The following is a 26,743-nucleotide window of genomic DNA, read 5'->3' on the forward strand; positions in this document are numbered from 1 at the left end:
AGATGGCTTTCCTGAAAGATTATGCTAAGCCTGCATGTTTCTACCAGCATTATGTCTCACCATATGGCAAGACTGTTTTTGTTTCATTAGCTGTATTTTACATCAATTATGGCAAGATTTTTTTGTTTCATTAGCTGCATTTTACATCAATAAATGCATAATTTCTGAATAGTTGTGTGTCTTGCACTGGCAAATTAATGTACTAAACAAAGTGCGTTATCTTACATACATATTTAATATTACACAACTTATTCTGAAGGCAGTATGTAACATGGTATATTTTTTGTACACTTGGAATGTTATTTTTTGTGCTGGTTTATTACTCTCTGATATTGCAGTAGTAATTTTTTTCTAAATTTCTTATCTTTGTTGCCTTGACAACTGAGGTAGTACTTTGAAGAATAAGCGATCGTGGACTGCATTTTAGGACAATGAGAAATGCCAAAGTGATGAGAGAGTGTGACTAATAGATAGGACACTGGAGTCGATATCAGATGCCCTAAGCTCAACTCCCAGCTTTATTAGTTATTGTGTATCATGGCCAAATTTCATTAAAGAAGTTGCCCACTCTGTAAAATGGGAATATGTTTCACCTTGCAGGGATGCTAGAAGGATTAATGTAATGTTTTCTGAATATATTTTGTGTCCTTCCAAAAGAATTCTGCCATTAGAGACCCCAAACTAAAGTCCTCTAAATTTTGAAAGTAGAAATTAATTGTTATATTTTCAAACTTTTATATTTCTAATCTAATTTATTAATTTAAAGCCTTTGGTTACTTATACAAAGTATAGATTGGCTGCAGTAATTCTCCAAATGTAGCAAAATGTGACATTGCACTATGAGCAATTAGTTTATGCTTTATAATTTACATCACTTTAGATATATTCTTGAGTTTATCATATATTACATTAAAATGTAAGAAGGGAAATCAATTCTTAAATTCACCATGGTTTAACACAGTGAATCTAAAAACAGTATAATATTATTTTGCTTTACTGATTTGTGATATTTTCATTTAAGGAACTGAATATGAAATGATGGCATAAAATAATTTCTTTATTCTCATTGCTTCAGTCAATATTTTTTCTTAATTTGGCAAACTTCTGTCTATAAATTGATCTCACTTTTTCAAATCAGGATGAGTATTTTCTAAAAATAGTTGAAATCTTGGAGTGAGTCGAATATTTCATTGACACATTTAAATAATCACTAAGCCTCATTTGGAAATTTTCATTAAAAGTTCTCCTGGTAGAGAAAATACTGTTCAGTCTGACTTTGGGCTTCTTGAGGATGGGGGCTGTGTCTTAGACATTTTGTATACCTGGTGTCTCGCACACAGTAGCTGCTTAGTAAATATTTAATGAAGAAATTACGGGTGAAGTAAAAAGCAATACATAAAGGTCATCTGCTTCCACGAAATTACTATACCTCAGGAGTTACAATGTTCTTTGAAACAATATATTAGATAAAAATAATATTTCATGTGTCCACCACACTCTTCCAAGAACTCAAAGCATTCATCAGTCTTCAAGATTCACATTTCTGGGGGCACCTAGGTGGCTCAGTCAGTTAAGTGTCCAACTTTGGCTCAGGTCATGATCTTACAGTTGGTGAGTTTGAGCCTCATGTTGGGCTCTGTGCTGATAGCTCAGAGCCTGGAGCCTACCTCAGATTTTGTCTCTCTCTCTCTCTCTCTCTCTGCCCCTCCCCCATTCACACTCTGTTTCTCTCTCTCAAGAATAAATACACATTAAAAAAGAAAAAGGATTCACATTTCTGATATACAGGCAATACTGGGTCTAGATATTTTAAAGTGGTTCTGTTTTGATCACCAAGAACTTATGCTTTGTGTAAAGCCATAGCAGTAATTATTTTCTGGGATGCAAGTAGAACTTTTGACCTTTAATTTTTGTTTCATTTTGTTTTCGGAGACAGCCAGTTTGATAATGGGTGTGCAGAAATTTTTAGTATTCTGAGAGAAATACCTTGGTTTTGAATGCTTTAGAATGTCATTAATGTTTCAAAATAGTTTAAATCTTTTTACCATATTTAGTGGTGATGGCACATACCATATTGTCTGAATTGTCACAAATTAGTTGTGAGATCTACATCAATAAATGTACTCATCTCTATGATATTTCTTATAAAAATATCCCCCCCCCATTGAGATTTGTGTGCTTCAGTAAATGACAAATATATGGGAGCAAAGAAGCTCCTCTACCAACCCTAGGATTTTTTAAAGTTTTAGTAAGAGAAAGTATATCACATGCTGAGTAATATATATTTTCTTAAAAAATATGTAAATCATGACAAAAAAGTTACTGCCCTTGAGGAAGTTTGCTCAATGAGTAAAACTTACAGTGGCTGGTGGATGAAGTAAAGAGTTAGGAGACTGATGATGGAGCAGTAAGTAATCTTGAGAGTCAGTAATATCTTTACCTCTTGGTATCTATGCAGGGTCAAAGAAGAAAGTGAAATTTTGGCAATTCAGAGTCTCAATGCAATATCACTTTTGGGGATAAATTAGGCTTTCAGGGATGTGTGTACTTCTCCATTTTTTTGTTTTGATAGGGGCCACTCTTTTTTAAAGTCCTCACATAATATCTTTAATTCTTATTTTATCCCCACACTCTGGAATGTTTAATGTGCACATAACCTTAGAGATAGTCTTCTAGCCTAACAACCTAATTTTCATAAGGGGAGGGAACAGATTCACCCACAGAACCTTCGTGTGTCTAATGGCACAAAGCAACCGGTGATTGAACAAAGCTTAAAGTCTAAGTGCTATAATATCTACTTGAGTAAGTATCCCTCTTTAGCACACTGCCTCCTTACTATTACTGGTGTTGTGTTTTAATTGGCAAGCTAGTCTAACAATCTCCCACAATACCTTCTGCTTATCTAAAATGATATATGTGAGATGTTTACTGATCGGGAGACCAGACAGATCAAATGGACTGATTTATGGGTCTCAGTGTGATGAAAAATGAGGATTGATTTGCAGTTTTGTGTAACATTAAGAATTGAGAGAGTTGTTTCCAGGTCTCATGGAGGGTATAGCCTTCTAAAAGTAAGAGAATCTGACTGAAGGTGAGAAGTTTGTTCTCACTGGGTAGATGAGAAAACAAAGAAAATGCCAGTCTGTAGTAAGAGCCCCCAAAAGATTAAAACAGAGTGAGGTGGTTGTTGTGGCATGCTATTTTAATGGTGGGATGCATCTTATAGCAGAGTAATTGAAGGCTTATGTGAGCAGGTGGTATTTGAATAATGGGAAGGAGACAACCATGCACAAATTCAGGAAAAGAGCTTTCCAAGAGCATAGGGGAAGAATACTTTTGAAGGCCTTAATGTGGGAATGAGCTTAGAACATTTGAGTGCCAGATAAGGGACCAGTGTGGTTGGAGAGTAGTGAATAGGGATGGTGGATGGAGTCAGATGAATTTGTAAAAGGTAGGAAGGGGCAAAATTTCACAGGACTTTGTAGGCCCCAGCAAGGACTTCAAATAGACCAGAGTTTGAATCTCTACTGCTTACTAGCTGTGTGACCTCAGATAAATTTCTTTTGTGAGCTTCAATTTTCTCATTTGTAAATTGGGGATAATTACTGCTTTGCAGAGCTGTTGATAAGGATTAGGATAATAAATGTAAAGTGAGTTGTTAGTACAGTGAGTGGCACATGGTACACTGAATTTTAGTATATGTACTGCCAAAGTGAGCACAGCACATAGTACACTCAAGAAATTAGATGTTAACCTGAAATTATTGTAAGTGTATGTCAACAATACTTAAAATACTTAAAATATAATAAATATCCATTGTATAGCTAGTTATATGCAAGGCATAGTGCTAGACACTTTACATTTATTTATATTTAAATCCTCAAAAGAATTTTTAAGACATAATAAACTCTGAAAAACTGTTACTTGTACACTTAAACATTCCTTTTATTAAAGTTTATTTTGTGGGGGGAGGGGCAGAGAGAGAGGGAGAGAAAGAGAATTCCAAGCAGGCTCTTTGCTAACAGCACAGGGCTTGAACTCATGATCTGTGAGATCATGACCTGAGCCGAAGTCAGACACTTAATTGACTGAGAGCCACCCAGGCACCACAGTACAGTTTTAAGTAGCAGATTCTGGATTGAAAACCAAATCTCAATGACTCCAAAGTTAGTTTCCTCCCATTATATTAAGCAAGTAAATAAATTATAATGTGTTAGTTTTGTATATAAATGCAATTTATGAGTATGCATGCTATTAGAGATGAGATCAGACTTTGATATTGCATGAATATATCTTGCCAGACAGAAACTTTAATGCATGTTCCCATTCTTCTCAGTGTTTAGGATAATGTCTTACTCTTCCTACAAACTCTTATATTTTTGACTAAGTGGATCTGCATAAAATTATTAATACTTGCAAGTGACAAGTCACAACTTTTGAAGAAGCATAAGAAATCTTAAGGTTTTTTGTTTTTGGAAGATCCCTTATTTTTCCTAAAGACACATAGCAGCTTCTTCTTTTGAAAGTATTTTACCCTTAGTTGTACTAGTTGGAAATGTCAAAATAGTGCATTAACCTACTGAGTTCCAGATGGCTGAGATTTTTTTGTTGTTTTGCTTTGTGTTGTTTAAATGAATATGAATTGGCAACAAAGCCCTCTGACTGATGTCAGGGCTGTATAGTCTAAATTGTTTTATTTGTAAAGATATACTTAATCGTTACCCACAAATTGTACTTTTTATTCTTTGCTGTACAAATCCCTCACTGAATATATTTGATAGGTTGAAAGATTCATTCTTTTTGTGAAGGAGGTTTATAAAGACATTACTCATTATCTTAACTATTGAGGATATTTAACATCGACATTTTACTTTGGGTAGCAATAGAAGGAAATGAAGCCTTTTAGAGATGTGTGTGTGTGTGTGTGTGTGTATGTGTGTGTGTTGAAGTGTTAGATTATATTAATTTCCTCTCTAAGAAATAGATGACATGCTGAAATAATAAAACATCAAATGTGGAACACGAAGTAATATTATTTTTAGAATAATCATTTTGATGAAACAAGAATATGTGTTTTCTTATGTTCATATTCACAACTTAGGGCTTTAGAGGTAAGAATGCTACCAGCAAAAATGGTTGGTAATCTATGAAAGTAATGCCATCATATTGGGTAAAATTATACTGCTGTTTCTTTCTATTGGCGTAACCTCTAACTGCTACATGATATGTGGTCCTTTTGAGCCAGAACATTGTTTATACTTTTATAAAAAACCCTATGAAGACTGCATGCTCAAGTACTAGCTCGGTATTCTCATCAGCTTGTTCTTTCAAGTTAGGCTATGGCTTTGAGCAAGAGGTATTTTGTGATATTCTTTGTATACTATTTGAGAAATAGAATTTGTTCTCATGCAGCATAGATTATTTATCACAAAAAAGCTTGAATAATGTATAAATCCATCACTACCATTAACAAATATACAAATGTTTGATGTGGCTAGATAAAATCAGTTTATTGAAATGAAACCAAGAAAGATCAGCTTCAAGTATTTTTAGAATTTACGTATACTAATGTAAACAAATTCTTCTTTTAAACACCAACCAGAAGACTGTCTTACAAAAGTACTATTTTATCCCAAATGTATCAATATCTTTAAATACACTGAACATTTATGGACTAGTTGATTTTATTGTAAAATCTGTCACTATTAATGGTGTGATAATTTTTTAGAGATCAGATCACATAAAGGCAAAATTGAGTGTTCAGGTGCATATATACAAATTAAAATATCGTCTCCCTCTCACTGTTGTCTATCTCTAAAATACTGTATTTTGTCCTTCCTCCTGTCTGCTTCTAAATGTAAACACTTCCCTGATTTTCTTAAAATTTTAAAATTCAAGTTAGATAACATACAGTGTAGTCTTGGCTACAAGAGTAGAACCCAGTGATTCATTGCTTACATATGACATCCAATGATCATCCTGAAAAGCACCCTCCTTAATGCCCACCACCCATTTAGCCCATCTCCCCACCAGCCCTCCAGAAACCTTCAATTCTCTGTATTTAAGAGTCTCTTATGGTTTGTATCCCTCTCTGTTTATATCTTATTTTTCCTTCTCTTCCCCTGTGTTCATCTTTGTGTTTCTCAAATTCTACATATGAGTAAAATCCTGTTATCTGTCTTTCACTGACTTATTTCACTTAGCATAATTCTGTCTAGTCCATCCACGTTGTTGTAAATGGCAGGATTTCATTCTTTTTCATTGCTGAGTAGTATTCCATTGTACACACACACACACACACACACACACACACACACACTACATCTTCTTTATCCATTCATCAGTTGATGGACATTTGGGCTTTTTCCATAATTTGGTTATTGTTGATAGTGCTGCTATAAATATTGGGGTGCATGTACCCCTTTGAATCAGAATTTTTGTATTCTTTGGATAAATTCCTAGTAGGGCAATTGCTCAAAAAGTTAAAAATAGAACTACCTTAGGGGAACCTGGGTAGCTCAGTCGGTTGAGCGTCAGACTTTGGCTCAGATCAGGATCTTGTGATTTGTGAGTTTGAGCCCTGTGTCGGGCTCTGTGCTGACAGCTCAGAGCCTGGAGCCTGCTTCAGATTCTGTGTCTCCCTCTCTCTCTGCCCATCCGCATCTTGTGCTCTGTCTTTCTCTGTGTCTCAAAAATAAATAAATGTAAAAAAAAATTAGATAAAAGTATAACTACCCTACAACACAGAAGTTGCACTATTAGGAGTTTATCTGTATGGGAATTTATCTTGAATTCAAATTTATCAATACTAATTTGGGGCTGAGTTGCTTAGTGCTTAAGCACACGGGCCTCAGAGTCAGAGAGACTTGGGATCAAATTCTACCACTTACTAGTAATCTGGTCTTGCCCAAGTATTCTAAGCCTCAGTTTCCTGTTCTGTAAAAATGAAGGTAACAATATCACTGAGCTCAGAGGGGTTGCTTCAACCTGATTAACATTTTAGTTTTTCTGTCTTACCTAGCCCAGCATCCCCATTCACTTACCTAGGTAAAATAAGTGTATGTCCTAAATGAATCTCTAATCCACTGCAGCATTTATAGCACATCATCATATGCTTCCCTGATGAATTTAAAAGAGTCAAATCTGCTTCCATTATCTCCCCCAGCTGATTTTCTACCTCCCTGTCCACCCCATCATTTAGAATACAGATATATATATGTCACTCCACCGCCTAAATCTTTCCAGCGCCTTCTACTGACATTTTCTCAAATTTGAGCAAAATATAAGCCCATTAAAAATAAAATCTTTCTCATACCAACACCAGATGAAGACACCACAGAAAAAGAAAGCTATAGGCCAATATCCTGATGAATATCAATGCCAAATTTCTTAATAAAATACTAGCAAACCCAATTCAGCAATGCACTAAAAAAATGATTCACATGATCAAGTGGGGTTTATTCCTAGGCTGGAATGGTGGTTCAGTATTCATAAGTCAATCAGTGTGATACATCACATCAATAAATGAAAGGATAAGAACCATATGATCATTTCAATAGATGCAGAAAAAGCATTTGACAAAGTACAACATCCATATATGATAAAAACCCTCAACAGAGTAGGATTAGAGGGAACATACCTCAACATAATAAAGGTCATCTATGAAAAACCCACATCTAACATCATCCTTAATGGGGAAAAATGGAGAGCTTTTCTCCTAAGGTCAGGAAGAAGACAAGGATGTCCATTCCTCACTACTTTTATTCAACATAGTACTGGAAGTCCTAGCCACAGCAATCACACAACAAAAAGAGATAAAAGGCATCCAAATTGGTTAGGAAGAAGTAAAACTTTTACTGAACAATCCCATTTACAATTGTACCCAAAATAATAAGATACCTAGGAATAAACCTAATCTAAGAGGTGAAAGACCTGTACTCTGAAAACTATATAAAAACTGATCAAAGAAATTCAAGAGGACACAAAGAAATGGAGAGACATTCCATGCTCATGAATTAGAAGAGCAAATAGTGTTAAAATGTCTATAGTACCCAAAGCAGTCTACACATTTATTGCAATCCCTATCTAAATACCACTGGCCGTTTTCAGAGAGCTAGAACCACCAATCCTAAAATTTGTATGGAACCACAAAAGACCTGTAACAGCCAAAGCAATCTTTAAAATGAAAAGCAAAGCTTCAGGCATCACAATTCCGGACTTCCAAGTTATATTACAAAGCTGTAGTAATCAAGGTAGTAAGATACCAGCACAAAAAAAAAAAAAAAAAAAAAAAAAAAAACAGACAGAAAGAACAATAGAACAGAATTGAAAACTCAGAAGTGAATCTACAATTATATGGCCAATTAATCTTTGACAAAGCCAGAAAGACTATTCAATGGGAAAAAGACAGTGTCTTTGACAAATGATGTTTGGGAAACTGTACAGCAACATGCAAAAGAGTGAGACAGGACCACTTTCTTACAGCATACACAAAAACAAATTCAAAGTGGATCAAAGACCTAAATGTGAGACCTGAAACCATAAAAATCCTAGAGAAGAACACAGGCAGTAACTTCTTTGACATTGGCCGTAGTAACTTCTTTCTAGATGTATCTCCTGCGGCAAGGGAAACAAAAGCAAAAATAAACTATTGGGACTACACCAAAATAAAAGCTTCTGCACTGTTAAGGAAACAACAGAACTAAAAGAAAACCTATTGAGTGGGAGAATATATGTGTAAATGGCATATCTAATAAAGGGTTAGTATCCAAAATCTGTAAAGAACTTAAAGGGATAGTATCCAAAATCTATAATAACTTATAAAACTCAACACTCAAAAAAACAAATAATCCAGTTAAAAAAATCGTAGAAAGCATGAATATACATTTTTCCAAAGAAGACTCACAGATGGCCAACAGACCCAGAAAAGATGCTCAGCATCACTGATCATCAGGGAAATGCAAATGAAAAGTATAATGTGATATCACCTCACACCTGTGAGAAGCACAAGAAACAACAGGTGTTGGCAAGGTTGTGGAGAAATGGGAACCCTCTTCCACTGTTGGTGGGAATGTAAACTGTTGCCTTCACTCTGGAAAACAGTATGGAGTTTCCTCAAAAAGTTAAAGATAGAACTATCCTATGATGCAGCAATTGCACTACTTAGTATATTTACCCAAAGAATTCAAAAATATTGATTCAAATGTATATATGCACTCCTATGTTTACAGTAACATTATTTACAATAGCCAAATTATGGAAATAGCCCAAGTGTCCATCAGCTGACTAATGGATAAAGAAGATGTGGTGCATATATTTACAATGGAAAATTACTCTGCCATAAAAAAGAATGAAATCTTGCCTTTGCAGTGACATGGATAGAGCTAGAGAGTATTATGCTAAGTGAAATAAGCCAGTTAGTGAAGGGCAGATATCATGTCATTTCATTCATGTGGCATTTAAGATACAAAACAAACAAGCAATAGAGAAAAAAATAAGAGAGAATGAGAGAGGCAAATCAAGCAACAGACTTTTAATTACAGGGAAGGGATGGCTACCAGAGGCAGGGAGATGGGTTACATAGGTAATGGGGATTAAGGAGTGCACTTGTTGGGATGAGCACAGAGTGTTTTATTGAAGTATGGAGTTACCATGGTGTACACCTATAATAATATAACACTGTATACTTACTAATTGGAATTAAAATAAAAACTTATAAATAAATAATATCAAGTACTATATCCTATGCAAACCTAAAATGTTCTTTTTGGAATATTATTTATTTGGTTTTGATACTGGCATTTGATGTCAGAGTTAACAGAATGTAATTATTAAAGTGGCCCACAGTATGTGTGTGTGTGTGTGTGTGTGTGTGTGTGTGTGTGTGTGTGTGTATTTGTGTTTGTGGTATCTTAGAAAATATAAGCATAGTGACACTGACAAGTATCTCTATCTTAATGATTTTCAAATTAAGGAATGGTTTCAATTTAGGGAAGCTTTTTGTTAGCCTAGCTTTGGAAGAGCATGATGTATGATAATTGCTAGCTTTGCATTATTTTTTAAAGATCAAACGGGCACAGTGGTAATTTTCATTAATCTCATACAGAGCAACTAATTAAAATTTCCATTATTATCTCTGCATTATCTAGTTGTTTCCTTTGTTCAGTATCAGAACAGTGTGTTAATAATAAGTCATTCTTGTATGACAGCCCTATTAAATATAGTGAGAATTAGTTTAATCTATTGCACTGTTTTGTTTTTAGGTGATTTCTTGAACATTATTTTGCACCATATTGGTTGTGTTGAAGATACCTTGGCATTTTTAATAGAGATTTCAGAATTAAATACTTGTAACTTCAATTTTTTATTCAAAAAGTGACATTCAGAAAATGACATATATTGGAAAACGAGTAACCTGAGCACCAGAATATTAGTGTTTTATTCTTGCAAACTCACGAATTTGTGAACTTGGACAGTCACCTTGATTATTTCTGTAATGAGGCTGTTAGAAGGGCTGATATTTAAGCATAACCCCCTCCTTGATATGCTATTATGTTTTCATAATCTTCAAATATGAACTTACGTTAAGACCCTTGAAAGCTTCGTAAAAGGGATTTGTTTTATAAGATTATTTTTTGTATTGCTCCATTAGATTGCTTCCACTCCTTATGACCGCCAAGTATCCTAAATTACATAATGAAACCTGATTCTAAGACTTGGAGGAATAGGGATTCCCAAGGTTTTGGGCTGTCTTACTTGTTCCATGAGGAATATCTCAGACATGACCATATAGAAGAAGGGAATAACCATTTCTGAGAAGTTTACTTTGTCTTTGAGACAGCACATATGGAATGTATGTTTTAAACACTTTATATGGTTTGTCTTACTTAATCCTCATAATAAACATGAGGGGTCCGTGTTTATTACCCTATATTGTGGATGAGCAAACAGGTTTATAGAGATTAGTTGAATAGCCTGCTCAACAATTACCTAGAAGGTAAGTAAGAAGGCCACAATTCAAACTCTATGGCAGTTTGAGCTGTTCGTAGGATGCCATATATAGTCTCAACTTATGTATTCTGCACTTGCATTTCTGAATATATTGTAACATCTCAGAAGGCTAATATTGTGAAGCAAAACTAAACTAAGTTCTGAAGTTTCAGCATGCTGAAACTCATCAGACATTAACCCATTTGTTTATTCACCATTAATTAATTAATTAATTCATTCATTCATTCAAGAAATATGTTCTGAGTACTTACTGTGTGCCAGCCAGACATTGTGTTAAAATCTGGAGACACAGTGGTGAATAAGGTAGGCAAGATTCTAGTAAAGTGCTAAACAATATAAACCTACATAGAGTTAATACTGTAAATGAGATTAAAAATGACATGATGATGAGAGTGGTGGGGAGAGGAATGTTGGGCTGAGACTTCGATGATGAGTTAGCAATATAGAGGTCAGGAGTATGAATCCTCCAGGCATAGAAAACAGCAAATACAAAGGTCATTTACAGTAATAAACTCATGTACAAGCTTCCAGGGAAAGATTAGTAGGGTCTTATTATCCATTAATTAAGACAATGAGTTTGAGGATCATATGAAAGTGGACTGTGACTGCTGACTTGTAACATTTCATGCTATAAATGTTAACTTGGATCTGCAGCCTTAAGAGTTGGGTAAATAAGTTATACACATGTGGAAATGATTTCATGATGATGGTTTTACTTTGCCATCTATGTCATGATTCATTCGGTAGTAGAATTCTTAAATATCTGTATACACTTTAAAAAAGAAAAATCAAGTTAGTGTGCATTATACAAAATATTTGGGTTAAAATTATGAAATTGCATTGTTTGTTCTGTAATTGTTATGGACAGATTCAATAATACTACACTTCTGTTGAAGCTCACTAAATTGAGTCACTGTGTTAGATTCTTAGCATACATGGAGTTCAGTGTCTCAAAGAGTGATAGACACAAATAATGACCTCTTCCCCAATGTCTTGAGTATTATAGTAGTGATAGTGCTGCAGCACTATAAGGGAATACGATTCCCCTATATAAGACTTTATCAGACTTCAAACATTTACTTCCTATTCAGTGGAATTTAAAAACAATTCAGACATTAAGAATGATCTACAATTTCTATATTCAGGAATGATTCTCAATAAAAGACAAACACCTAGGAAATCCATTTCTCATTATTAACACTAATTTTTTATGTTTATTTATTTTTGAGAGAAACAGAGCATGAATGGGGGAGGAGCAAAGAGAGAGGGAGACAGAGAATCCAAAGCAGGCTCTAGGCTCTGAGCTGTCAACACAGAGCCCGACACGGGGCTCAAACTCACAAGCCATGAGATCATGACCTGAACCGAAGTCAGATGCCCAACTGACTGAGCTACCCAGGTGCCATACACATTATTTTTTAAATTCTGTACCTTCTAATGATATGACTTCTACTAAATTGGAAAAAACAAATCTTTCCTTATTCTAGCTTAGATACTTACAGAAACTAAGTGTAATTAGTATGAACTTGGAAAATGGGACTCAAAGTAGAATTTTTGTTTTATTTTTACTTAAATCCAAGTTAGTTAATATGTAGGGTAATAATGATGTCAGGAATAGAATTTAGTGATTTATCACTTACATATAACACCCAGTGCTCATCCCAACAAGTGACCTCCTTAATGCCCATCACCCATTTAGCCCATTCCCCAACCTAACTCCCCTCTAGCAACCCTCAGTTTGTTCTTTCTATTTAAAAGACTCTTATGGACAAGTAAGCTTGAAAGATGGTGGCCTAGGAGGATGCTGGGCTCACCGTGTCCTGCTGATCACTTAGATTCCACCCACATCTGCCTAAATAACCCAAAAAACTGCCAGAAGACTAGCAGAACGGAGTCTCTGGAGCCAAGCGCAGACAAGAGGCCCACGGAAGAGGGTAGGAAGGGCGGAGAGGTGGTGCTCACTACGCAGGCTGGTGGGAGGGAGCCGGGGCAGTGGAAGGGCAGCCTGCCTGGCAAGGCGGAAACCCCGAGTCTCTCTGGCTTGCAAAAGTGGAGGGTCCGGACTCTGTGAGTTCTGACAGCCAGTGGGACTTAACATCTGGAATGTTATAAGTCAACAGCTCTGCTCAGAGAGCAGGAGGGTGAGAGGACAGTGGGAGGGAGAGTTGTTGAGCCCTGTAAGACAAAGCTAAGCTCGGGGGAACAAAGGCGCTGGGAAATGCCATCTCCCTCTCTTATCCCCCAGCCGAAATCCCAAAGGGAACCAGTTCCCATCACTGAACTTGCTTGCACCATGCAAACACCCAGTGCTGTGCTGCTGTGGATCCATCCCTCTGACTGGTCTGCCTGCTTCCCTCCCGGTGCTGCAGGGCCCCTCCTGCAGAGGACCACCAACAGCAAAGTGAGCTAAGCCTGCCCCTCCTGCCCCTGTGCACCTTGTGGATCCACCCTGGCTAATACCCCAGATCCCATAGAAGCAGCACCACAAGCCTAGCAATGTGCAAGTAGCCCATACAGGGGCCACACCACTCCACAGTGAGTCCTGCCACAGTGAGTCTGCCCCTGGGAGAGGGGAAGATAAGGTACACACCGCTCTGACTGTGGCCCCAGTGGTGGGCTGGGGGCAGACATCAGGACTGACTGCGGCCCCACCCACCAACGCAACTAACTCCAGAAAGCACAGGGGAAGTGCCCTGCAGTTCTGCGCCATGCCAGGGACTATCCAAAATGACGAAACGGAAAAATTCTCCTCCAAAGAAATTCCAGGAAGTAGCGACAGCTAATGAATTGATCAAAAATGATTTAAGCAATATGACAGAACAAGAATTTAGAATAATAGTAATAAAATTAATCACTGGGCTTGAAAAAAGTATAGAGGACAACAGAGAATCTATTGCTACAGAGATCAAGAGACTAAGAAATAGTCATGAGGAGCTAAAAAATGCTATAACTGAGGTGCAAAATAAAATGGGAGGTGACCACAGCTCGGATTGAAGAGGCAGAGGAGAGAATAGATGAATTAGAAGATAAAATTATGGAAAAAGAGGAAGCTGAGAAAAAGAGGGATAAAAACATCCAGGAGTATGAGGGGAGAATTAGAGAACTAAGTGATGCAGTCAAATGAACAATATCCATATCATAGGAATTCCTGAAATAGAAGAGAGAGAGAAAGGGGCTGAAGGTGTACTTGAACAAATCATAGTTGAGAACTTCCCTGATCTGGGGAAGGAAAAAGGCATTGAAATCTAAGAGGCACAGAGGACTCCCTTCAGCCATAACTTGAATCAATCTTCTGCATGACATATCATAGTGGAACTGGCAAAATACAAGGATAAAGAGAAGATTCTGAAAGCAGCTAGGGATAAACACGCTCTACCATATAAAAGGAGACCGATAAGACTAGTGGCAGAACTATCTACTGAAACTTGGCAGGCCAGAAAGGAATGGCAGGAAATCTTCAATGTGACAAACAGAAAAAAAAATATGTAGCCGAGAATCTGTTATCCAGCAAGTCTGTCATTCAGAATAGAAGGAGAGATAAAGGTCTTCCCAAACAAACAAAAACTGAAGGAATTCATCACCCCTAAACCAGCCCTACAAGAGATCCTAAGGAGAATTCTGTGAGTGAAATGTTGCAAGGACCACAATGTACCAGAGACATCACTACAAGCATGACCTACAGACATCACCATGACTCTAAACCCATATCTTTCAATAATAACACTGAATGTAAAAGGACTAAATTCTCCAACCAAAAGACATAGGGTATCAGAATGGATTAAAAAACAAGACCATCTATTTTCTGTCTACAAGAAACTCATTTTAGACCTGAGGACACCTTCAGATTGAAAGTGAGGGGATGTAAAACTAGCTATCATGAGCTGTAGCAATATCTTACTTGACACATCCCCAAAGGCAAGGGAATTAAAAGGGAATTAAAAGCACAAATGAACTATTGGGACCTCATGAAGATAAAAAGCTTATGCACTGCAAAGGAAACAATCAACAAAACTAATAGGCAACCAACGGAATGGGAAAAGATATTTGCAAATGATATATCGGACAAAGGGGTAGTATCCAAAATCTGTAAAGAGCTCACCAAACTCCACACCCGAAAAGCAAATAATCCAGTGAAGAAATGGGCAGAAAACATGAATAGACCCTTCTCTAAAGAAGACATCCATATGGCCGACAAGCACATGAAAAGATGCTCAACATCGCTCCTCATCAGGGAAATACAAATCAAAACCACACTCAGATACCACCTCATGCCAGTCAGAGTAGCTAAAATGAACAAATCAGGAGACTATAGATGCTGGAGAGGATGTGGGGACACTGGAACCCTCTTGCACTGTTGGTGGGAATGCAAACTGGTGCAGCCACTCTGGAAAACAGTGTGGAGGTTCCTCAAAAAATTAAAAATAGATCTATCCTATGACCCAGCCATAGTAGTGCTAGGAATTTACCTAATGGATAGAGGAGTGCTGATGCTTAGGGACACTTGTACCCCAATGTTTATAGCAGCACTTTGAACAATAGCCAAATTATGGAAAGAGCCTAAATGTCCATCAACTGATTAATGGAGAAAGAAATTGTGGTTTATATACACAATGGAGTACTATGTGGCAATGAGAATGAATGACATATGGCCTACAAAAGGATGGAACTGGAGAGTGTGATGCTAAGTGAAATAAGTCATACAGAGAAAGAGAGATACCATATGTTTTCACTCTTATGTGGCTCCTGAGAAAGTTAACAGAAGACCATGGGGGAGCGGAAGGAAAAAAAAAAGGTTAGAGGGAGGGAGCCAAAGCATAAGAGACTCTTAAAAACTGAGAACAAACTGAGGTTTGGTGGGTGGTGGGAGGGAGGGGAGGGTGGGTGATGGGTATTGCAGAGGACACCTGATGGGTTGAGCACTGGGTGTTGTAGGGAAACCAATTTGACAATACATTTCATATTAAAAAAATAAATAAAAGACTCTTATGGTTCGTTTCCCTCTGTTTTTATGTTATTTTTGCTTCCCTTCCCCTATGTTCATCTGTTTCGTTTCTTAAATTACACATGAGTGAAATCATATATTTGTCTTTGAATGATTTATTTTGCTTGGCATCATAATATACTGTAGTTCCATCCACTTTGTTGCAAATGGCACAATTTCATTCTTTTTGATCACCAAGTAGTATTCCAGTATATATGTATGTGTGTGTGTGTGTGTGTGTGTGTGTGTGTATACACACACACAGAGATGCATAAACACACATACACACACATCACATCTTCTTTATTCGTCTGTTGATGGACATTTGGGATCCTCACAATTTGGACATTGTTGATAGTGCTGTTATAGACATAAGGGTGTATGTGCCCTTTCGAATGAGTATTTTTTTATCCTTTGTATAAATTCCTAGTAGTGCAATTGTTGGGGTATAAGGGAGTTCTATTTTTAAGTTTTTGTGGAACCTCCATACTGTTTTCCAATGTGGCTGCACCAGTTTGCATTCTCATTGGCAGTGCAAACTAGAATTTTAATTCAGGGGATACACTTGTAATATAGGATTGGGTTACTTATGATTATGTATGTCTAGAATTTGAAACTGTGAGTTATTAGTACATGAATGTGTTGATGGGGTTTTACTCTCAGTGTTTTCCCCAAATTGCTTACAAAGTTATAGCAAGATGATGAAGCTAAGGAGCAGCGATGGGGTAATGAGTTCTAGCAATAACCCCATATATATCGGAAATTAAGGTAAAAACTAGTCATTATAAGATAAATGCATTTAATGATTTTTAAGATTAATGTACAACATGGGAGTAACATAGGAAGAAACAGTTTGGGATTAGTGAATACTTTAGACTAATTTGAATAACATGCTAAATGGAAACTGTATTGTTTTACATTTTAGTAACTTTTCATGTCTTTTCGGAGGTAGGCTAATTCTTTGATACATTTGAATAGATTTGGGTGATACATAATGTTTTGTGTTAACTTGTATTCACTATATTTTGTGGAATAGAATATAAACATTTTAACTAAGAAAATTAATAAGATAATTTCTAAAAGTTTATCCTGTGGGTTTATGAGGACTAGCTAACGTAATGCTAGTGTCTGCATTGCAAATTTAAGCATCTTTCAGTGACAGTTTATCTCAAATCCATATCATGTTCAGACCATGAGTATCGCAGTGTAATTTTTTTAATGGGGATGAGGAGATTGTTAAGATATACATAACATTATATGTCCATTTCGGTTCTATAACCAAGAATTTTTAAGTTAATTGCACTCTGCACACATTTTTCTATAGTAAAATATTTACATCTTCTGTGTATTTTATTTTAAAAGTTTTTTTGAAAACCTGTTGTCTGTCTAAAATGGTATTTTTTTTTAATAGGGAGGGCTGAAAAACAGCAAACATGAATGCACCCTGTCTTCACAAGAATATGTTCATGAATTACGATCTGGTATTTCAGATGAGAAACTTCTTAACTGCCTTGAATCTCTGAGGGTTTCTTTAACCAGCAATCCCGTCAGGTAGGTGATTCTTACTGCTTTGGTATGATTTATACAATTTGTACTGCACATAATTGTCAGGAATACAATCAGTTATATCATTTTAACTTCAAGGTTTTTTGACCAACACTCTCATTTAGCTAATAAAACAGCCATGTTTGAGTATAAGGTTGTAAATATTTAAAAAATATAGTTAATCTGATTTCTAATATTGTGCAACTTTAAGCATACAAATATTATTTTGGATGTTTAAAATTTTTTAATGTTTATTTTTGAGAGAGAGACAGAGACAGAGTATGAGCTGGGCGGGGGGGTGGGGGCAGAGAGAACCACAAGATCATGACCTGAAGTCAGATGCTTAACTGACTGAGCCACCCATGCACCCACAAATATTACTTGCATGTTTAATTTCTCTTTGATTATAAAAAACATGGGTCAAACAGTTAAGTATCCAGTTACTCAGTAATTTGTATGCACAGATTAACAATTTTTATATGTTTATTTGTAAAACAAATTAAGTATATTGGCTCTGATAGTATTCATTTTTAACCTGAGAAATAAATATAATTTTATATTCTACAAGTTTTGGGTTACTATTCACATATTTTTGCAATTTGGGATAGCAAAAATTAAATTATTTTAACCAATAAAAGAAATGAATGATAGTATTAATAAACTCAAAGCTCTACACAGGCTATTTTTTAACTACAAAGGATTTTTAAGGAAGAAGTTCCTTGCCAGTGGTGGAATCCAATAACTGATATTCTTTATTAATCATAAAAAATATTTAGTTGTAACAAACATAAAATGTTTTATGAGGAAAAATAGATTTTTGGTGTAATATGAAAATATTCTTGGATATACTACTGTAAATTTCTACAATCTTAAGTTCAGAAATTACCACATAAAAGTGTACAGAAATGGCATTTTGATTTTATTTATGTTTTTCCTAATATATAATGGGGCCCACATTTTGTATTTCTCTGACCCACCAATAGAATCTTGGAAATAATTTAGAGGTCATTTGAATTAATGTAGAAATTGAAATATAGTATTTATTGTTACCTATAGTGCATTTGTCAGAATAACTGGAAAATTTTAAGTCTACAATAAAAAAACTTAAGAAGTCAGTGGTAAGATGTGACTTACTTTTGAATATGATAATCATTCAAAGGTGACTGTCTTGCCATTTCTTCTAGAATGCTTCTGGTTTTAATGACTTGAACAAGGATATGAGTTCCTTGAGAACAGTAACCATTTTTGTGCACCCTCTCCATGTAAACCTATAGCTCTTTATCATAGTGCACTTATGTGCTCTGGAAATTTCTGTTGAACAGTTGATTATATGAGTGAATAAATGAATATTTAAGTAGTGACTATAGAAGAAGTTGTGGGATTTAGGAATGAAGGGAAGGGGTACCTAGTAAAAATGCATTTTTATAAAGATGGCAAGAAAGGCTTGAAATTATATGTGAAGCTTTTAAAATACAGTGTAGCAATTACCAGAGAACACCAAAGAATTGGGGGATCACCTGAGAAGCTGGTATGTCCTGATTGGCTGAAGGCAGTTGTATTCTGGTAGCTGATTGGTTCCACAGGGGCGTGAGGCTGCTTGTGTTGTCGCACTCCCAAGCTTTCTGTGGTAGCTCACTGTAGAAGTCAGAGGCCGCCTGAGGAACTCACCAAATAGAGCCAAAGCCTACCTCCTAATCAGCCTGAACTGTCCTTAAGATGAGGAAAAATGGGATTCAGAGCTATGGCAGCACCTTTGCAGTGGGTGGAACCATTGGAAGCAATGACCGACCATCTCAGGATGGTGCAGCTCCCCCAAGGTCCAGGGTCCGAACCCAGAATATTATACTTTGTTGTGTAAACCAGCTGCTCACCTGTGCTCTAGTTGACAATGGCGTCAAGATCAGGGAAACTGAAGTTTCCCAGGTCTCTATCATGGGGATAATCAGATCGGCAGAGAGCGCTTCAACTACATAATTTACAGAATTGACAATATGACCACCGCGCCTATTGAGGTCTATCAGTGGCTCAGAAGAAATGAAGGAAAGAAGGGGATAGCCCTTCCAGTGGGAGTATATGTCAAAGTGATCAGCATCCTCAAGTATTTTAAGGATGCAAAAGGCGTTGAGGTATTGAACATCCGCGTCCTGGAGGACATGAACGAGTTCACCACACATATTGTGGAAACGGTGAATGCACATATGATGCTGGATAAAGCTCGCCAAACAGCCTCTAGGTCCAGTGCTCCTGTTGTTCCATCAAAAACGGATGATGTCCAGGTGTACGCCAAATACCACCACAAGGAAGTTCTGCGTTTGATTCATTAATGCCGTCAACAGGAAGGCAATAATGTAAAGGAGCTCCAGACCCAGCTTCCCAGCATGAGCGACAGGGCCATCAAGGAAGCAATTGAATATCTGACCATCCAGGGCTACATCTACACCACTGTGGATGAGGAGCATTTTAAATCTGCCAATTGAAGTGGTGAAAAGATGTTCCACTTTTCGAAGACCCTTGCCACCAGCTGGGAGTGAGTTTAACCTGTTGACTTGTAGGAAGTAGATTTTTTTCACCAGAAGATCTCAACTGGCATCCTTTAGAACCTCAATGCTTTTCCAACTGCTTTGAGCTTTTCCATTTTTCTAACTGTATTTGAAGCTCGGGAAGAGATGGTGATGGATATATTGACTGGACTTTTTGTAGTATTTTCCAGCAAGCAAATTAAAACAGTCCTGGATGGATTAATTGGGGGCAGAAAAGGTATGGAAAAAATTTGAAAATTTTTAGTTGTGTGGGAGCTTTTCCTGACATATCCACATATTAGGAAAATAGAGATGCAGTCAGGGAGCCAGCTAAGAGACAAAAACAAACATTATATTATTTTTACATTAGACTTATTTTCTGTGTTTGGATTTAGCTTATATTATCTCTTGCTAAATATAGTTATTGATTAATTTAGTGCTAAAGAGAGCAATTTATGAATTCAAATGCACAGTTCAATGTTTATTGAGTGATTTGCTCTTATTACCATAGATTTATGTTTAAAAAATAAGATTATACTGTGTTTAAATAACAGGTCTTATTACTACATCTTTAAGTTTTTTTTTTAAATACGATTATACTTCCTTTAAATGCCAGCTCTTATTAACATGTTTGTTAAAAAAATAAGATTATAACTATGTTTAAATAACAGCATAGATTACAGTATGTTTAAATATACTATTTAAAAACTAAGATTACTCTGTTTGAAAACTTTTTTTAATATGATTAAGTTTAATGATTTTTTCAAATACAGTGTGGTGATATTTGGATTAAATTACACTCTGTTGTAGTTGCATGGTACATGGATACCAGACTTTCTGTGAATTTGATGTTCTGATCTTTCTCTATAGTACTAAATGCTCTTTTTTATGTATAACAAAGTTTTATTCTTACAGATTAGGCAGAGAAACAAAAAATAATTATAGGAATATTAGGCTTAGTAAACAAATTTATTTGAATATTTTTTTAAAATACTTTTGTAAAAATCTTGACTTTCCTGTGTGATTTTTTCCCTAATTTTGTTTGAAAAGCATTTTGTTTTGTTTTAGAAGATTAATAATTTTAATTACCCAAAATAAATTTTTCTTCTCAGTATAATAGCATATCCTAGTTGTAATAATACATTTTAGCATGTATTAAATTAAATATGTGATAGTTTTAAATAATTGAATAAAGTAAGCCCTGAGTTATATATACACTCAAGATCCTGTCTTTCAAGTTAAAAGTTTTGTTACATTAGTAGAAAGAAAAATATATATATATATAGATCTATATATCTATATATCTATATATCTATATATCTATATCTATATATACATACATACATACATACATACATACATATGTTCGTTTGGACAAGTAGAAGAGAAAAGCATCACTTGTCTTAATTGGATCACTAAAATGAAGTGCAAAAACATTGAAAATACCTTATATGCAGCATTGACAGTAATCCATACTTTCAGGGAAGCTACAGAATTTGGCCTCTTTGCCAGCCATTATAAAAACTTGCCACCAATTCTTGCTTAAGCTTTCTGAGTTATAAGCTTAACTTTTCTTCCGTCAAAAGCAGAGAAATCATAAATGGCACTTTTTTGATAGCCACAGATAGTTAACATACCTGTTATTGAAATTATGAGATACTTTGCAAATTCTAGTCTTTATAAACATGAGGAATTCTGAACCACTCTTGAAAGTTTGCCTGCCCTGAGAAAAATCACACTGGAGGAGAGGCAATGAGACACACATTTCTTCCTTAGAATCTCAGTTTGGAAAGATATTGTCTAGGAGATATATGTGTGTGTATATATATATGTGTGTGTGTGATGTATATAACTTATACAATTGCAGGAACCCTGACTGAGATCAGAATCTGATTTGTTTTATGAGTTTGTAGGTTACTCTCCAAATTGACTTGGTTCAACTGGCCATTGGATAGGTAGCCACTTTTCCCTCACTCTAGCAATATTCCTCAAGAACCAGGAAAATAACTAATAAAAAAAGCCCATGTTTGGCTGTCTTTGTGCCTGGGAACTGATATATTGTGATATGTACACCTGAATTTAAAGGGAAGACAAACTTCTTTCCCTCTTCCATGCTCTGGGGATAAATGTCCACTATGTTCTGTGGGGTTCTTTTTAGCTTTGTTAATTACCCTGCTGCCTCCCTTATTCTTGTGAGTGAGGTGTGCTTTATTAGGATTCTATTGCAGGTAAGAGACTACAATGGAATAATAGTAAGTAGGTCAACCTATAATGTAAGTGGAAATTAACAAACATATTTAGGCAGAAAACAATTGCTGGATTATCTTATACACACATATTTGGGTAGCAGGTTTTTAAAATCGAGTTTAAGCCTTCCACCAGACATGCATACTTCCTTTTTAATTTTGTTTAGAAGGTGAATTACTTGATTAGTGCTCCTCTTCCTCTCCAGTCCTGCCTTGTATGTGTGCCAAACTTTTGAGGATAAGATACCAATTCTGGGGAAATACTATCTACTATTTTGGGCAGAGACATTTAATCTTGAGGAACCTGAAGAACATAATTGACAATTATAATCCACTTAGGATTTTTGGCTGTGGCTCTTAGGCATATGAAATATATGCATTTATATTGAAATTTATTCTAAATTAACTGGATAAAGTTGAAAATGTTTTCAAGACAAAGATAGTATTTCTGTTGTCATAATTGTCAGTAATCATTTCATTACTTTTACCTACTAAATTTAAATTTATATTTTGAGTATAACCTGACAAATAGAAATTCTTGTATTTTTCAATTTTCATTTTCTTTTTATAATGATGAATCAAACAAGGTAACCACCTCAAGACAGTATAGTACTGACACAAAAATATACTATGAAATCTTTCATCCAAAAGTATAAAGGAGAATACAAAAGCACCTATGTACTCATCACCAGTTTCAGAAACAAAGCTTTATTTTATTATAGTTGTGGAGAAGTTACCCATGTAATCCAGGGCAGGCACATAGACCAATAGATTAGAATAGGAAACCCAGAAATGAACCTACAACTATCAACTAGTCTTTGACAAGTCAGAAAGAATAGCCAATGGAAAAAGGACAGTCTCTTCAACAAATGGTGTTGGGGAAAGTAGACAGCAACATGCAAAAGAATGAAACTGGACCACTTTCTTACACAATACACAATAATAAATTCAAAATGGATTGAACCTAAATGTGAGGTAGGAAACCATTGAAATCCTAGGGGAGAACACAGGCAGTAACCTCTTTGATATTGGCTGTAGCAACTTCTTACTAGGTATATCTCCTGCAGCATCTTTAAAAACAATTAAAAATAATAAGAAACTTATAAAATTAGCATTTATTATCTTCCATGACATGTTCTAAGATTTTGAAATATACACATACAATTAGGTTATCTTTATTAGTAGTATCAGCATTGTTTGCATTTTATAGATGGGGAACTTGAGGCTAAGAAATGTTATTTGCTCCATTTCAGTGTTACATGGCTAGTGTCAGAGCTAAGACAACAACCCAGGTATTGTGACTCCAGAACCTGGGCTCTTAACCACATCTTTGTACTACCTTGCAGTAAGGAAAGTCTTTTAAAATGTCTTCCTTTCACTCTTGTCACATACTAAATATTTTTACTTTGTTTTATTAAAATTTGCCTGACCTGAAAAAAAATGTACTCTGAAATCTTTCACCCAAACCTATAAAGGAGAATATAAAATCACCTATGTACTCATCACCAGTTTAAGAAATAAAGCTTTTATTATAGTTGTGGAGAGGTTACCCATATAACTCAGATTAATTTTTAATGACACTATAGCATCCTTTGAGCCTATATTTCTTTGATTAAAAAATCACCTGAGATGTGTGGATGGTTCAGTCAGTTAAGTGTATGACTCTTGATTTCAGCTCAGATTATGATCTCAGGGTTTGTGAGTTTGAGCCCCATGTCAGGCTCCACTTGGGATCCTTCTCCCCCTCTCTGCCTCTCTCTCTCTCAAAATAAACTTAAAAAAATCATCTGAAAGTTTACATGTTCTGTAACCAAATGCATTTATTTCTTGTTGTGTAATATCTTTTTTAAAAAAAATTTAGTGTTTATTTTGGAGACAGACACAGATGCACACAGAGTATAAGTCGGGGAGGGCAGAGAGAGAGGGAGACACAGAATCTGAAGTAGGCTCCAGGCTCTGAGCTGTCAGCACAGACCCCAGCATGGGGCTCAAACTCACTGATTGTGAGATCATGACCTGAGCTGAAGTCGGATGCTTAACTGACTCAGCCACCCAGGCACCCCTGTTGTGTAATATCTTAAGAATATATATCCTTGCATTGAAAAAATTATCATTTTCTGATGACCACGTGGCTCTGTGTAGTGAAATTTGGGACTTCTTTACTGTATACCTCTAGTAATTCACATGCCATCTCTATGATATTTATTCCAGTTTACTATTACATGATAAATTAAGAAAATTTTATTTCACTCTTAAGAGTTCATTTTCCTTGGTAATTCCTTAAATTGGAATAGTTCAGTGACTAGCATTTACTATCATGTGGTTTGCTTTTACATATCACATGGATATCTTATAAGTAAATAACAAAAATAAAATTTCTCTTGTTTCTATGGGGCTTGTCCATATGGAGCTTACATTCTAGTAGGAGAAATGTGGCAATTAAAAAAAAATATGTGTATACACACATACACACACACAGAAAATGTCAGGTTGTGATCTGTGCTGGGGAGTGGATGGTGCTATTTTATATCAGGTAGTGAAAAGTGAAAGCCTCTCTGACTTCAGTGACATTGCTTGCAGATGTCTAAAGGAGTGAGCTATGTAGTCTGTTGGAGGAGGAACCTTATTAGAAAAGAGGAAATAGCAAGAACACATGCTTGGTTGGGAAGGTCAAAGAAGCCAGTGTCACTAGAGGCAGATAATGGAGAGTCTTGTGATCCATTTAGAGGAATTTGGCTTTTACCCTGAGTGAGCTGGGAAGATGTTAGAGGGTTTTGAGGAAAGTAATAGTATGACCTGACTTGCCTTTTTTAAAGGATAACTTGGGAGGTAGCAGGGAGACCATGTTACATGTTGCAGTAAGGGAGCTAACAATCTCACAGAAATTCTAGGGGCAGCAGTATAGCTGTACCTCCTGGAGGCTGATATGGAAGGTTACTTGACCTTCCATGGTAGTCCTAGAACCTAGTTATTTTTGTCATGAGTTGCTTCAATTAAGCAGCAGAAATTCATGATGCATTAACTTGATTTGCTCTGTTAACATGGGCTCTCCATGAGTGTGTGTCTTTTCCTGATATTAACTGCCTGGCCATCTCTGTATTACTAAGTTCAAATTATTAATGGGGGGACTCTGGTCCCCATTTGTTTCTGCTTGGGCAAAGCTTTTCATGTCAGGTCACCTTAGTCTGCAGGCCAAACCACAGTATGGTCAGGCCACCCTCTCTTATCACATCAGTTTTGCCTGGAGTAAGGGAGAGGGAGGCAGGTTGGTATCAGCCATAAATTGCTTAACCAAGGACCATTATCTCAGAAGGTGACTGTGGGCAGTGCTCCCTGAAGAAGGGGATATGAGTTTGTCAGGCACCAGCTATTATACGAACTTTAGTAAGGTGACAAGGAAAGTTATTGTGTGGAGATCTGCAGAAGGTCAGGATTATATTTTAATCATCCTGTATATTCAGCATTTAGCATTATTCCTTATGGCATTACAAGTTGAGTAAACGAGGAAAAGTAACATAGTGCTACCGGGAAGTGCCTCTGGTGTGCCTGTGTGTATATTTGTGGGTTTTGAGAAGTGAAGGAAATAAAGAGCACCATTATCCTTACTTTTCCTTTGAGTGTCCTGAGAATTCTTACCAATTCTTACTTATAAGCAGCAGTCTCTCCTTAGACTTGTATCTACCATTTGACTCTGGTCCAAAAATCTCTCTTTTTCCTGATAAGGGGATGCTCTCCTCAACCTGTCCCTCAAAGAACCCCAGAAGTGATGGTGGTGGGCTATGTGTCTATATCACATGGTTAAATATGTTATGGGAGTGCAGTGTAGTATTTTCCCTTCTTGGGAACTCACAGTGAACATTGACATTGTTTTTAGAAAAGCTTTTTAAAGTCCTCCAGGAAAGAAACTTATTTAATTTTATTAACCCAGAGTTTCCAGATATTTTTTCATAAAAAAGTCTCCTGTTATTCCTTCAAAATGCCTGTAACCATTACATAGTATAAACCATATCTTCTATTTCCACCAGACTTAAATGCACCAGCAGACATAAGATTTTATCTAATCACCCCTACTTTAGAATCTCTCTCACAGAAACCAACAAGTAAACAACTGATTTAGTCTTCCTACTGGACAGAAACAAGTGAGCAAAGAAAAGCAATTAAATGACAATAAAAAATCAGAAAAGGAGGAAATGAAATATAAGAATAAACCCAAGAATGAGAATAATTTGTATGACATAATTACACCCAAACAAAGAAAAATAGTCTATAGATGGATAAATCACCTTGAATGCATAGTGTCTTATATAACTTATAATACTAAAAGAAACCTTGAAGTTAACAGGAATTATTTAATACTATTATTTTAGTTTCTTAGGGCATCCATAACAATTACCAAAAACCGGGTGACTTTAAAACAACAGAAGTTTATTCTGTCGAAGTCA

At 36.0% G+C, this 26,743-nt stretch overlaps 1 protein-coding gene across 8 annotated transcripts in view; it reads left to right on the top strand.

Moving 5' to 3' along the window:
* Window positions 1-26,743, top strand: part of DIAPH2 (diaphanous related formin 2) — a 971,442-nt gene that overhangs the window by 184,577 nt on the left and 760,122 nt on the right. For all 8 annotated transcript variants that reach the window (XM_027053564.2, XM_053201433.1, XM_053201431.1 and 5 more), the window contains one exon: window positions 17,403-17,542. In XM_027053564.2, the coding sequence (XP_026909365.1) occupies window positions 17,403-17,542 (140 nt within the window). The remainder of the gene's footprint in view (window positions 1-17,402; window positions 17,543-26,743) is intronic.

The sequence above is a fragment of the Acinonyx jubatus genome, chromosome X, assembly GCF_027475565.1.
Source record: "Acinonyx jubatus isolate Ajub_Pintada_27869175 chromosome X, VMU_Ajub_asm_v1.0, whole genome shotgun sequence".
NCBI classification, from domain to species: Eukaryota; Metazoa; Chordata; class Mammalia; order Carnivora; family Felidae; genus Acinonyx; species Acinonyx jubatus.